Source organism: Pygoscelis adeliae, unplaced genomic scaffold (assembly GCF_000699105.1).
Source record: "Pygoscelis adeliae isolate BGI_AS28 unplaced genomic scaffold, ASM69910v1 Scaffold15, whole genome shotgun sequence".
Lineage (NCBI taxonomy): Eukaryota > Metazoa > Chordata > Aves > Sphenisciformes > Spheniscidae > Pygoscelis > Pygoscelis adeliae.
The window spans coordinates 4654565-4670556 of NW_008824988.1; the positions used below are offsets into that span (position 1 = coordinate 4654565).

General features: G+C 35.0%; 1 protein-coding gene across 1 annotated transcript in view; it reads right to left on the bottom strand.

The window, feature by feature from the left end:
- The window catches only part of PHF14 (PHD finger protein 14), a 180426-nt gene that overhangs the window by 51742 nt on the left and 112692 nt on the right, over positions 1-15992 (bottom strand). Inside the window, 1 exon segment of the mRNA XM_009326125.1 lies at positions 3098-3215. Within this exon segment, the coding sequence (XP_009324400.1) occupies positions 3098-3215 (118 nt within the window).

Below are 15992 nucleotides of genomic sequence, written 5' to 3' on the forward strand. Positions count from 1 at the left end.
ATATTGAATAATTGGGTTTATATTTTATTTATTTCATTTTTATTAAATTCAACTAAAATAAGGTTCTATATTTCTTCTGAATATCACTATTTGAAGCTATCAGCAAATTTATGATTTAGAGTGCTTTTTGGCAATCCTGAAAGCGCACCATAATCTTTTTGCAGGGTAGATGGATAATGTTATAGAAATGGAGAGCTTATAGGTTTACTTCAGCTTTCATGTGATGTAACAAAACCTACAATGTCTTTGAGATGAGGGAGCTTGTCAGACCTTAGTAGTGAGCATCACCCATTCCATAAAAGTGACAGCGAGTATTACCAGCAGAGAAGCTGTTGCCCTCATGCCCTACAGCAAAGTCACTGTCTGTCTATTATTTGACAGGCAGGGTAATATGGGAATATGTTACGCTGGTGGAAAAACTGACACAATTGCTGGAGAGTCCTGTGACTAATATGAGCAAAATGGAAGTAGCATGTCCAACACTTGTGATAGATAACAATTTAAAGCATATGTTTATTACTGCTAAATTACATCCCTTGTACTGCTGACACCCACAAGTCTTTAGCAAAATCTGAAAATAAAATCACATTCTTCGTTGTCAGCAGTATGCAACTTTTCCTGAACATCTAAAACTGAAATTCATAATTAGAAATAAAAACTAACTGAACCATTATATGCTATGCACTCTAATCTCTCTTGTCACTGAAACAGTGTAATTTACCTACCAGTTGTTTTCAAGGCTCAACACTGCTACAGAAGATATTGTTGGGGAATTTTAAAATGTATACTGAAACAGTGATTTAAATTGGATCAAAACAGATGAACAAAGTTGAAGGAATGAAAACTAAACAATAGTCTCCTTGGCCAAAGCTGGAAATTCAATCCTGTTTTGCTGCTATAATCCACATGAGAAACTTCACTGTTACACACCAAAAATTGGATTTAGTGAGTGACTGAGAGATTGAAATTGCTGGTAGCTCAGCCTTGCAATTCATCCACAGGTCAGGCAGAGTGCAGCAAACAACGCATCTTTCTCCACGGTTTTCCTCTTCTGACTCTAAGTACACATTTGAGAGACTACCCCTTCTCGTGAAAAAGCCTTTATCATATCAGCTTCTCCTGGCTGTGAAAAGCTGTGCAAAATCGTGAATATATAATACACAATCCTAAAGCCATACAGAGTATTGAATGTGAAAGTGATCAAGTACATAAACAAAGCCCTAATGCTTTAAATAATATGTTCACATTAAGGAAGGTCTGCAAGGAGTTTAACTCAACACCATGTTGTTTGAATTTGTTGTGCAGTATAGAATAAAACAAAAAAAAGCTACATACAAAAACTTTTTAAAACATAGAAAGCAATATACCTTTTTCAGAGAAATTTCTCTGCACAGCTCTGTGGAAAAGCTATGGGAAAGTGGCTAAGCAAAACCACAAGGAGTCCCCATAAGACAATTTTTCAGTATCTTTCATATTCGTTACATTTGCACTCATATACAATTCAAATTGCCTGTGCTTGAACGTGCAAAAGACTTTATTTCAATTTACTCATCAACAATCTCTATGAATGAAAAAGAAAATTAGACACAATAACAAGCTTTTTTAAAAATTTCTAATAATCACTAAGAAAACACAATATATATCATCCTTCTAATGATAAACTTTGTTTACTCTTCAGAACATTGTATTTTTCCACACTCACCTTAAAACTAACACACGCCCTGCGCTAAGTGAAGTCAATCATACTTAATTTACATGATAAAGTGGTTTTAGAATTACATTTGGTACATAGTGTGCTAATCTCCTGGAAAACACATTTAGAAATTACAAACCCTGGGTTTTTAGTTTACTCAGAAGAAGCCAAGAAAACAGGAGATGGAAGATTTTAACTAATGTTATCAAGAACCCCTTCTAGTTTAAGCAGGTGACAGAAATTCGATAACGATTTTAATTCACTCTTGGAACATCCGTTGCATGTAAGCGGCATTCAAGAAAGATTGCTTGATGTCCAAACTGTAGTGGACAGCTGATTTCCGATGTCTGTCTTCATATCTCCTTACAGAAGAACAATTTGATTAACCCCCCGGGGTGAAACTGAATACCATATTTTTCCAGTTGGAAAGGGGCAGTACCAAGCCAAAATATTATACTGCTCTCTGAACATTTTGTATCTTCCATTCTTAAGAGTAACATCATGAAAGAGTTTAAGTATCCAAGTATGCTAACAGGTAACTTATGACAACATCTCTGCATAGCTGTGTCCCTGTGTATCCAAATACTGAGTCACTTCCCTACTAGTTAAAAAATTCTGCGAAATACCAAGGAAGTGGCAGAATAGCCTGTAAAATTTTAAAGACTTTTAGAATGCTCTGTTATTTTAACACTGAGGTATCAGATGCATTTATAAATCCAATTTTGAAAATCAATTGGAAAGTGTCTCTTCAGAGGTTATGGTGATCATAGAAAAGAACGCTAGTACTAAAGAAGCTTCTGTGCAGACAAACAAAGAATCAAAATCTTTATTTTTTGAAAAGTTGGTACTACAGAAGCATACTATTACTGTCAATATTATTAAAGAGAGCTAATCCATGTCAAAAATTTAGTTCTAGTTTTAAAATGTTGTATTTGATCAAGGCATACCAATCAATATAAAGTATTAACAACCTTCATATGATTTTCCAGGGAAAAAAACCAGGCTTAGTAATTCCAATCATCTTCATTTATTTAGAAAAAACATGTATTTTCTATCTCTGTCCTTAGAGGTTTGTATTCTGTATTACTCCTGTAATACTCCCATTTGTCAATAATGTTATCGATCCTGATACAGTATCCATACTCAATCCTTTCTCAGGAAGAACATAATGTGAAAAGAAGGCATTTAACTGGGATAATAAAATTCTCTTTATTAAGAATATTTCCATTTTGCATACATTCTGGTTTTTCCCTGTTTTACAGAGAATCTGCAATCATTATTCTATGACCTTCTACTGTTTTTCAGAGCAGATCTATTTATAGCATTTCACCAAAAACTTCCGAAGCTAAGTACGACTGCTAAAACCAGAATACTTCAACTATTTCACAGGATGAATTAACTTACTTTGGAAGATGTAGAGTCACATTCCTGACAAATCCATCCATAGCCAGTCTGTTTAGGAGACTTTTTCAAGGGAGGGTCTAGACAGCCAAAATGGTAGCAAAGCCTGCATTCATCACACCTGCAACAGGAAATAAATAAATAAATAAATAAATAAATGGTACTTCTATACTACTTATAGATTGAGCTTCCCTGAGATTCTCAGCACAAGATTTCCTGATCCATTATGATGATACTGAAAATCTATTTTGTATAAGGGGCATTTTCAAACACAATCACTTCAAGTAGGTTCTGCCTAATTTGGAATATTGTGATGCAGACACTCATACATCACCTTTGTCTACAACTTATATAAATGACATTATTTCAGACACTTGCAAATTAAAGAAAACATGTATAACCAGCTCAGTATTTTAGCTACTTCAATGTCTTTCATTGCCATTTATTTTCAGAAATTTGTGATTTTTTCAGACAGTGACAATATTGATTTTTCATAATTTTAAGACACTATTTTGCACATCTACATCTACTTTTTCAAGGAAAACTCTGTGAAATGTTTGCTCACATATTCAGCAACTCAAGTATAATTTACAGCTATGAATTTTATTTTTTATACCAGGACTATGTGGCTCATAAATAAATACACAAAATATTTTCTGATTCGCTTTGAATTTTCTGGAAAGGGGCATTAATTTAAACAGATTTCACTGTGATCTTTCACTTATAAAACTGCCCTAGGTACGCACAACAATTTTATGCTCTTTTTTAATAAACCTTTCATTAGTGTTTTGTACTATGCATGGTCCACATAAAAAGCTCAAAACATACAGCACAGCTATTGCTCACCCATTCTTAATGTACCAGCACTGAAGAAATGCTACCATGTAACAAGTGCTTCATGAAAGGATTTTTAAATCAGTACTATAATATGCTTAAAACGAGAAAAAGATTTTAAAAGCAAAGAATATTTTCAAATATCCTACTGAACTTCACTTTATTTGCATAACCCCCTGTATTCTTTCATGCGAAAATTAAAGCTTTTATCAAATTTACTTTGCAATATTCTCTTCATTAAATGCCCTTAAACTCTGAATTAAAGCCAATATAAATGATCTAAAAATAGGAAATAGACTAAATGTTTAAAAGTCGAATTTTCTAGGAATCCCCTACATTTTCTTTCTCTGCTTCCCTGGCCACTCATTTTCTCCTCTACAAAACAGGCAAAGACAAAAATCTCCAAAAATTGCAATAATAGCATGGCACAGGCATCATCAGATCAAAGACAGAGGGATATAATTTATCAACAGAACACACAGTGCATCACAGAAAGAGGATTCAGCTAACAGAACATACTGCTGTATGTGACTTTTCTCCAGGGATTAGTCTCCAAATAAAAAGAAGTAACCATTTTCTGCTTATGCTTGTTTAACCTAAGTAAATACTTTTTTCCTTGCTGTCAAGGCTGTGCTTGCTAGGGAAGCCTTCTGGTTTTAGCAGTTATATGTAAGACAGCAGCACTTGTAAGGGCATTGCATGTACTGTCTTCTGCTAAGTAGAAATTAAAAGCAATAATCTACCTATCCACAGTATGCACAACTGGACTGACATGGTTTTGGTATTTTTAAAAAATGGGATATACCATATTACAATCTGTGTCCTTAGGATTGTTTAGTAAGAACTCAATCTAATTCCAGGACAAAGGAAACACTTCAAAAAGGAAACCATTCTCAGTTTTTAATGACGCAAGAGTTCTAATGTAGAAATGTATTACTTACAATCAGGAATACATGCAGTTTTATTTCTTGTGAAAGACATATTAAAATAATAAAAAGGTTGAGAGTGGGAGATGAGATAGGTTACACTCCTACACCCCAACAGCGTATGTGACCTTCAGCAAAAGATTAAGCTTCCTTTGAGCCTCAATGTTCTCATGTGTAAAGGAATATATTTTTACTAACCTATTTCTGTATCTAAAATCTTATTCACGTAAGTGCTTGCATTTGAGCAGTGCTTATCAGAACTCCCTTCTTGTAAACTGTTTGGGATCCTCTAAGTAACACAAAATAAAGCTATTTCTGACTGATTTAGTGTATTTTCAGGGCTTAATCCTAAAATCAACATCTGACTTCAAACAGTATTAATTCAGATCTTTTCTGAAGTGATTTTCTATAAACACAAGTGTCTGTACGTTCACAAGAAAATGTTTTGCCTTTAAAATTATGCTTTGCCACCTCTCCTTACACCTTTTCCATTTTGTATCTAGAATGTGGTATTTCCTGACTGCACCTTCAGCCACATGTCAAGGTACGGTGAAGGAATTAGCAAGGCTGGGTTGAAATAACCAGAATATTATGAAATTAAATACAGATCTGGAGGCACCATTCTGAAGCTGAATGTTTTTAATATTTATTGTCATTAATTTTTATCACTTCAAAGCTGTTTAGTTTGGCAGAAGAAAAATTGCATTTTCCTAGAATGAGTTAAAAAATATCTATGTGAAAGTTTTCAGATACTAATAGCTTCCATCTGCATCTGCACAGCTAAGAAAATGCAAATAACAAAAGCGTATTTTCATGTATCAAAACATAAAAAGTTGCATGGTGATAAAAATGAAACTATATCAAATAATTCTAAACACTTCCTTCATATTGCTTTTTATTGGAGTACAAATTCTGTATTGTGGAACACAAATCCACTGCTGCTGAAGTTCCCAGAGCATGATGCTGGGAAAATGGATGAATATACACTGTACCTTGGTTAAAGATGATGCCCTAGCTGTCTGGCAACTCTCTCGTCTGCGGAGACTGACTTGGGACAAAATGTGAAGTTTACACGCATCCCAGTACAGAAAACAAAACTGGCATTCTTAATTCCTTATTGCGAAAGAAAACCTTATACCTAGGTTAAAATGGCACTAGTAAAATGAGATTAAGCCCTCAAGTGTATACTATTATTTGTGTTCTTTTGTGTAGCAACATAAAATGATAGAAAATCCACTGTCAGATTCAGAAAATAAGAAAGTGACATAAAATAAGGAGTACTTTCAACTCATTTAGAGAATGAAATTGTGGGGTCACAAAAGGTGTCACGCTGACAGTCTCGCAGCCTTTCAGTAAATGCACTCACATATCAATCACAATACAGACATTTACAGAGCAAAGGAGCCACACTGCACTGTCATTTACAAATATCATCCACTTCCATCCTCAAGACGGCTTAATAGTACAAGTTAAACTATGGGGGTGGAAAGGGAAAGAAAACATCTCCTCCATTTTAAAGGTTCAGTTAATTTTTTTACCCTTGTGGATTCAAGGTCACATCTTCAAAACAGTCCTTAAACTGGCAAATATTTTATCTTGCTATTATTTGTGGATAACTTTTTCTATGGTTAAGTACATGATTTACAAATGCAATTAAGTGCACGGCCATCTTCAATGGCCTGGCTAGCAGTTGTACGGAAAACTTTGTGAAAATAAAAACAGAGCTCCACACAAAGATAAGCTAACCTAACCTAACCTCCTAAATTACCTCTAACTGACAGGTAATTGCTTACTATCAATGTTTTAACAAGCCTGAAATTATTTTATGCATCAAAATTAGAAATCACTGTGTTCCTCATTCCAGCAATTAATGAGGATATATATATGCCCACTATATACGGAGAAAATGGGGTGTGAAGAAGAAAGGTGAATTCTGAAGGAGTTAGGTTAATAAATCAAAAAATAGTAAAAGAAAACATTTTTCACTTGTAAAAATATAGAATGCAGGTCAGCTACATCTTCACAGCAAGAAAGCCTGATTAGGCATTTTCATACCTGAAATACATCTGCTTTGTTCTTTAATAAAGTGAACTCCATCTGCTCATGCCCTTGGATTGTTTTTATTAGTTTTTTAGCAGTACAGCTGGCTGTGCTCAAGCCCTACATAACTCTGCATTTTCCTGTTCATAATTAACTAATTATGCTCTAATCAATAGTGTAGATACTGATTTTACAATGTAAATGAGATAAATGAGATAATGGCTGGGGTCAACCTCATTTTATTTACAAAGCCCAGCACACACATCCAATTTCATTACCTTGCATCTACCTGCACAGGAGGGAGTCTTATCAGTTGGCCTGCAGAAGTCTTCCTGTGAGCACTGGGGAAAAAGACCTGTGCTTTTACAGAGGAACAGTGAATGCAAAACCTGCCCATCACTGGCACATTTATAAGTCACTGGTTAATATCATTGAAAACCACAAAGAGCTGATTCAGCCAGAGTGAAGAAACCTATTTTGCATTCACAAGCCGGCATCACCGATCTATAGCTGTAAAAGTAATTACCTACATGTCCCTGAAACACCACATTAATAAGCTAATCTTTAAATACAACTTTCCAAATATGCTTCAAAGACTACAGAAAATCTCTCACTTATGTACACATCGTTGCACATCATCTGCAGTGTCATGCCAAAAAGTACCATGTTGAACAAAATACAAAATTGCAAAATACATACATTACTCCCTACTCATCACAACAGCTTAGAAAGATTTACTTTAATGGCAAAAAGACATAAAACTTTGATACAGTATTGACAAGCCATCATCACCATTCAAACTTGTCATATAAGCCTTAACTCCAGCAAACTCAGAAGTAATTAGAACAAAATTAGAAGTAATCTAATCCAGAATTTTTAAACTCTCAGAGAATGGCAGAGGTGGGTGTGCATTCACTCACCCATTAGCCAGGGGCGATGCAACAGGGTGGCTATTCCAGCGCCTGTGTGGATTTGAATTTAACTATTGATATGCATCTTCCCTTGTTGGCTTGTTCTGGACCCCATTTCTGACTAAAGGCTCTTAACGCCTGAGGAACTGATGCATCTTCTCAGGCACTGCTCTCTCTCTCTCCCCCCTTTAATCCCTCAGTGTCCAACTGCTGGGCCCCCCTGAAACTGCAAACAGCTGGAGACATACACAAGTGGGTTCACTGTAGGTTGCAGCACATTCTTGGGTTCAGATGAACAACTTAAAACTAGCTATGACAGTTTAAGACACTGTCATCATTTTGTTTCTTGTTAGTGGCTATATGATAGATCTGATGGAAAGGAGCATGTAGGCATTCCCCAAAAAAGAGGGTAAGCTGATGTAACTCAAGTGAATTCAAACCGTAGAACCCAAGATGACTGACTTTGGACTGGAGCAGGTGAGGAGTGCTCCTGTGATACCTTAATTGCAACCAGACCATGGAAGTGATAAATTCTGGTTGATAGGAATGAATACTGTAGGATAGGTTGTAACAGCAACTCTTACATGTAATGTCAAAGGCGGCACTTTCCTGTCCCCTTATTTAAAGAATAACATTAATGAAAGATCTCATGGTGAAATAACTGTATAATTGCATATTTACTGCATTGTTATTAATGCTGTCCAAAAAGTACATTTATTCTACTTACTGAGGGAGGACCCAAAACAATAGTACTTTTTCATTATAGAATACGTGGCAAACATTCTTCTTTTGAACTTTCTCTTCTGACATCTCTTGAAACAAAGTGAAGATAAGTGAAGATAAGTCTTCATATCTTACCCTGCCATTCTACACCAAAACTCTTCAATTCAGCCTCATGGACTCCAGCAGAAATTGTTTTCATTTTGCTGTGATATGTCATAGGCCAAGCACAAAACAGAAGCAATACAGTGCTGTATTTAGTCTCTAATTTAAAATATAAGGTCTAGATCCTTAGCAACTCTTTTGTTTTTAGGCAGAATATTGTCAAAAGAGAAAACCATATTAAGTATAAAATGCAAAAAGCTGTTTTTCCTCTTCCCGATTTCTGCACTTTTGCCCTTGCCTACAAGCGGCTTATCAGCTAAAAACGGATGGTCAAGTAATTTTGCAGTTTCTGGTCTATAGAACAGTTTTATGACATTAGCAGCACCAGGATAATTTAAAAGTCCTCTCACATAGGCCAGCCAAGCTTTAGGTGACTTCAGCATCAGGAATGTGACAGATTCCAGCACTAAAATTCTTACGTGAAGGCACATGCATACAATATTGACTATAAACCAGGATATAGCCCTATTATGTAGCCTCTTCAAACACAGGTACTGGCTATCCTGAAAGGCTCTCTATCTCCAAAGATGCTCACAATTCAGCCGGATAGGACTCTGAGGAACTGGATCTAATTTCAAAATTAGATCTAACTTTGCAGTCAGTCCTGCTTTGAGTGAGCGGCTGGAACAGATGTCCTTCAGAGGTTCCTTCCAACCTAAATCTTTCTGGATTCTAATATTTTCATAATTTTGATTTAAAGTAAATTAAATACTTTTTCTGGGAAGGATAATGCTTATGGTATTACAGAAAGTAATTAAAAGCCACATTCAAATTTCTATTACGCCAGGTACAATGCAAGCGTACAAAAGGAAGTCCCTGACTTCCACAGTTTTATAAAGTTAGATGAGCCAGTAGACTCTTCTGTTATGCCTGGAAGAGAGAGGGGCATGGCTATTGCTGAACGGTGAGAGAATATACCAGATGCAGGATGGTCATTACATTCTGGTTTCTCTATCTACCTACCACTGATGAAGACAGTGTATGGGCAAGATGGACACATGGCCTGACAGAGCAGGATGAGCTTTCTGACCATCAGCTAATAGTAGTTTCAGGATAAAGTACCTATATGGTTTTAGATGTGGGAAACTGTATAATCTGTAACTTACTCAAATTTCTGTCCAAACTCAAGGGCATTTTAAAATTAACATTTTTTCTCTTTAGTGTACAATAATCCCATGGAGAAACCTTCATTCACTTAGAGGATCTCTGCTACACTTTTCAGCATCTGCTACATGGAGTAAGTTTTTAAAAAATCATGTATTTAACACTATTTATAACACATAACAGCATGAACTGCTATGGTTTTGACCTTTAGGAAGTTCTACTTTAAAGCAAAAAAAGGTAAACAAAACATTCTACCTATAAATTCAAAAGGAGAAAAACATTTTATGCAGCTTCTATTCCCATCTCCCCCAGATACTTATCATGTAACCTGAACATCAACTACTTCACTTTAACAGAACTGACAGTGTAGATCACCGATACCACAAATGAGCAAAAGAAAATAAGCATTCATCTGGCAGACATTCGTGTAGCTAAATTTATTATGCTAAACCCAAAACTGCCACCTCTCCTACTTGATTTTATTCATGCTGTTTAATAGTAAAACACACAACAACACCCCAAACCCAAAAACTTAACACTGATTATTTATGGGTAAGGAAGGATCTGAATTGGCTATCGTCATGTTACATTTCTATGTACACCAGATTTTTTCTGAATTGTCCACAATTTATCTCTTTCACAAAATTTCGTTTGCATGTACACAATGAATTATATGAACACTATAAAGAAACTTTATTTACTATACCTGTACCTGAACAGCTTCCTTTCAGCAAGAAGTGTTCGCTTCTCTCTCTCTCTCTCATAGTACTTCAAAATTATAAAACACATGGCTTTGATAAATTACTTTGCAAAATTCATTAAAGGCCCACATAAACAAGGGGAATATATTTACGTAAACACTATGTCAGATGTGTTTGGTTTTGTTAATATTATACAGCTACTGTATAGAACTTATATTTACAGTATTTTTAAGTTTAAATTAAGTATTTCTGTGAAAACAATGCCTCCAAGACACGTATTAAGATGATGCTACACAAATTACAGCTCCCCAAAAAGTCCAAAATATTTTCTTTCTTAGGAAAGACAGGAAATTCTGAAAGAACCAGGATGGCCCTCCTTGACAAACTGAAGAGTGTAAAATTTAAGAAAGCTATTAGCAAATGCTGCATTAGTTTTTCTGAAGTACATTCTAGTTGTAATACATGATTGCATCTAGAGTGCCTTTCTCAGGTATTCAGACTAATATACTCAGCTATACTGAACAGTGTATTGTTTGTGACTATTAGAGAAGTCCACTACAGATTTGAAGATTGCCATCAAACTTCTTTCAAAAAGTGAATATTGAGTGTTTAGATGTCGTTTTTCAGAGTAAGAGGCAAGAGACATAATGAATCATATGAAAGAGAGAGACGGAGAATAAAAACTAATCTAATACCTAATGTCAAAAGAAAGTGCCAAGGAAGGAACAAAACCCTACATAGAAGCTGTACTGGGGCACAAACATACAAAAACCAGCAGATCACCTTAGGGTATCAAGCATGCCCAAGGGAGTAACAATACTCGAACAGTTTTTAACACACATTAGTCTGTCCTTAAAAGCCTCCAATAGCAGACATTTGTCAACTTCTCTAACAAACTTCTCTACTGCACTTATTGTTAGACAAAAACCTTTCTATTGCCAAATCATCTTGCTACAACTTCAGACTTATTATTAGTCTGACCAGATTTGAAGAACAACTTTTTTTTTGCCTTCTTTGCAGCAACTTCTCTCTTCATCGTCTTTGTATTAATTTAGGCTGTTTAAAGACAGATTCCCCAATCTTCTCTAAATTGAAGAAATCCAACTATTTTAAGCTTTTTTATTCATTTATGTCTCCTGTAGTCTTGTTACCATTCAATTCAGTTTGCTTTGGACTTTCTCTACATGTTTCTTGCCAAAGCGGACGGAATATGCTAGCTAAGGCTTTTCCAAGGCTGCGATACCAGTCTTCTGAATATTCAGGAGGCATACTTTTCGTGTGTTAAATGTAACACCTCTCTTTGCACATCTCAGGTATGATCAGTTTGATTCATGGGCAGTTTGTGATCCAGAGTTCCCCATACCTTCTATTTTTGAAGACACACCTCCTAACCAGTTACTCTTCGTATCATAATCATGAGCTAAACAGTGATTTCCTTTTTCCTTTACTGCACTGCATACTTTTTCTGGGTGCTTTCTCAAAATTTCATTTTTAATTCTAACCCTGTAATCCCTTACATCATACTGACATCACCTGCAGATACGGTTCCTTGCCTTCTAAAATTGGTCTTTGTCAGCACTTGTCAGCACTTTGTCAGCACTTATCTATAATTAAATAGCTCTGTTTTCACAAACTCTTTATTCCAGCACCTAACACGCTAAAGCAAAAATTAACAAAAATATAACAATACCCAATCCAGGATAGTCCTGAGTGGAACCCAGTGTGTGGAATATCATTTGACAGTGAGTCCATGGTAACTAGTCTGCTTTTCTAATCAGCTACATATTTCATTGTAGCTTAATTAACAGAAAAATTCTCTAGCTTATTTAGCAGAATGTCACACACAAAAGTATTTAAAAAGTCTTACTAAAGCCAAGATACGCTACATTTATCATTCTCTCCTACTCATTATACCTATACTGTGTTAGTTTAATAACTGATCGTAAATCACAGTAAACATTACTTTTTTTTTCCCCCTAAACTCAACATGATGTACAGGCAAACACCTTCCCTCCCCCCCCTCCGCCCCCACCTAGTTAGCACAGCGTTTGGATATAACTTTTTACTGTATTTCAAAATTCTGGACAAGTGGTCACTAAACTTGGTCTTTTCTTCCTCAAATGGATTCCTCAATTCCTAAAGATCAAATTCATGCATTAATGTCTATTTCCTAGTGCAAATTGCTTTATTTTAAAGGTGTCTTTGTGTGCCTTGCCAATACAGAATCGTAAGCATTCCTGACAGTTCAGACAAAAATCTTACTCTGATATCATCCCACCCCCTTTTTAAAACAAAACGACGTGTTAGACATCAGGTTAATTTTATTTAATATAATATCCAAACATGAAATGCCCTGGTAAGATATGACTTGTAGATAAGTATACACAAATTTGTATATTTCTCCTATACTTATTACAGCATTTAATTTCTTTAAGTTTAAAAAATATTTTCAAATGGAAATGTGCCTTGATAGATGACAAAAACCACCATATCTCAAGAAATTCAAAGATTATATGTCATAAAGTTACAAGTGTCATTGGCATTTGAGCAGAATTTTTCCGAGCAAGTTCAAGATGAAAACGATGAAGATGTCAACACACTGCTACTGTAGATTTAAGAACTGGACCGGTACCATTTGTAGATCAAAATACTATGTCTGCATCTACCAGGATATATATGGACGAAGACGAAGATCTCAGCTGTCACGCTGTGTGATCAGTTCTTCATTCCTTCCCCAACTTACATAACAATTTCATATTTGTATTGTGAGGAGATAAGCTTGTCCTGAACACTGCCAGAGAAGTAAGCCAAATAAAACAAATGTCTGCATATACTCAATTTTTTCTTTTTCTTAAAAATTTTTCAGAAAGCAATATAGGTATAGTTCTATTCACTCGAGTGTCTGAAGTCAGAAACAATTAGTTCATACTAATAAGCATAAAATCAATTTTTTCATGGCAAATCTATTCCTTCAGAATAGTAAGTGTCAAGTGTTTTACAGGTCTCATTATCACTGAACATTTTTTTTTTTTAGGAAACAATCCTTTTTACAGTAAGGTCTATGTACAACACGGTGTTCTATATAGAAATGTTCTTATTAAACTGCATATAAGTAGAGCGGCAGGTGGATGGCAAACCGTCATTCGGTATCACCATAGAGGAACGCACAATATTTAAGTCCCACAGGCTTCTGTCACTCTTCAATGAATCCAAGCATTGTATAACATCATTTGCCAACGAAGCACAGGGGAAAGAGACATTACTTAATAGGACAATTCTGACAAGACATTTATCCAGGATTTTTCAACAAAGCACATCGGAAATGTTCCTGATTAGTGCAAAAAAAATGCAGGCAAATTAACTACCTTGTCAGTCCAAATAACAAACCAATCAATTACATTCTATCCAAGCCTGACAAGCAAACTCAACTTCTTGTCATAATAAGCTTATAGTAGAGACAAGGTAGCTGTTCTCCTTTACTTTAGGTACTCTATTGAGAGCTTTATCCACATTTAAAAATCATATTATAAAAGGTTTCCACGATTGCCTCCGAGGATGAGTTGTGGCAGAGTTGTGTCTCATGAAGGGTATCTACACAGTAAAGTGATAAGAAAAAAATATTAACATTGAAAGATCATAGCAGCTCTACTCTGTCTTATGAAACATTTTAACATCACACTAAATTCAAGCAACGTGTATGTTCAGATCCAAATCGTTTAAGACACTCATACCAAACTTCCAAGAGTCTTTAAGTGTCAAAACATTAAACTAAGTATAGCATCCTTTTAACTTTTTCTCAATGCAGCTCAAAGAACAAAGGCAGTCCACCATAAGACAGAGAAGATAATTTTTTCTTTTTTTTTTTTAAATCACAAAAGCAACAATTTAATACAAGTAGCCTTGATTGTGAAGCTAGGATTTTCCTCAGATTTGAAACCCACACAAATGCAGCTATGGGATTGACTACATGACAAGCACAAACAACATGGGTACTGTGTTCCAACCTTAAAAAATGCTTAATTTATAGAATAGTATTTGAAAGAAAATAAGTCTTAGGATTTAGGAAGCATTAAGTAAGAGACGGTTTCTTTCATAATGCAATGTAATAATTCAGTACATAGAAAGCTTTAGTCACTTCTGAAACAATGTCTTTGAGACAATACTTCAAAAGTCTTCACAGCTTTTTTTCCCTACTTCCTGTCTTTTGACACTCTCATGACATACATACATTTCAAGGATGCTTTTTCTTTTAAAAATAAATACAATTTTAAAGTGCTGATTATCTACATTTAAACTCTAAAACTACTTGCAATACAGCAAATTAATGTAACTGATAGCATTGTGAGATTTTAAGTAGAAAAAAAATCCATGTTGTCTTTAAGCTGTGCTGGTATATCAAATACACATCAGTTTTCAAAGACAGACCTATATAAAGTCTCCACTGCATTTGTTTTGTTTTCCACTTTGAAATGAATTAAAGTAGAATTGTAAATAAAAAGGAATTCTAAACTGCTGTCATACTTTCATAAAATAAAAATAACAATCTGATGAACAGGAGCCACAGTGTCACCGCATGTTCCAACAACAGTTCTTTGCAAACTAATTTTGAGTGTAAGGATTTTGAAGAATTAGAAGGACAGCAAGGAATATGTATTAGCATATGTAAATCCATTTCAATTCTCACTTCCTCTCTTACTCGGGACATGATTAGAACTTTAAATCAGGTGTCCTGAACTGCAATACTACAGTCCAATTTTGAACTTTTTAAGGAAACTGAAGAAAAGCTGAGCTGTAAAATAGAAATGCTTTTAACAGTCATCTTATTACAATCCCCTTCCCTTAGCGAGTGCAACTGGCTTTGTTCTTATCACCTCAGAGTGGGTGAGGTTGACATGGGTGCACATTCAAGTGCAGAAACATGAAGGGTAGCATCAGCAAACAATTCAAGATAAGCTCAAGGTCTTTGTGCCACCTCTATCCTCTCAGCAGCAGTATGAGTAGCTGCAACTGTACCATTAGAGTCAGGTCATCAGAATATGACGGGCCATGCCCTATCTGGGCTAGCAAGATTTGGACATAAACACAGTGATCCATACTTTTAATACAAGTTTTTATTTCTGTTTCTCAGAATGTGTGTATACACATATATACACACACATATATATGTATGTATATGTACTCATATGTATGTATATGTACTTATAATTGTACCTATAGAAAAATAAATTTGTATTTATATTTTATATAAAAATACATTCATGTAAACATACGCTTTTATATATGAAACAAACTTCATAGTTGAACTAATAAAATAGTTAAATTTTAACAATAAGCTCACTAATCAAAGTAATAAAAGACAAACAAGGCTCACAGAGGAAACTTGTAATTACAGAGCAAAGACAAGATCCTAATTTTTTGTAGTACTTTAGGTAGGGCTGTAATAACACAGACATGAAGTAGGAAGTGTAAGTAACCTATACCTGCACTAGTGATTCCT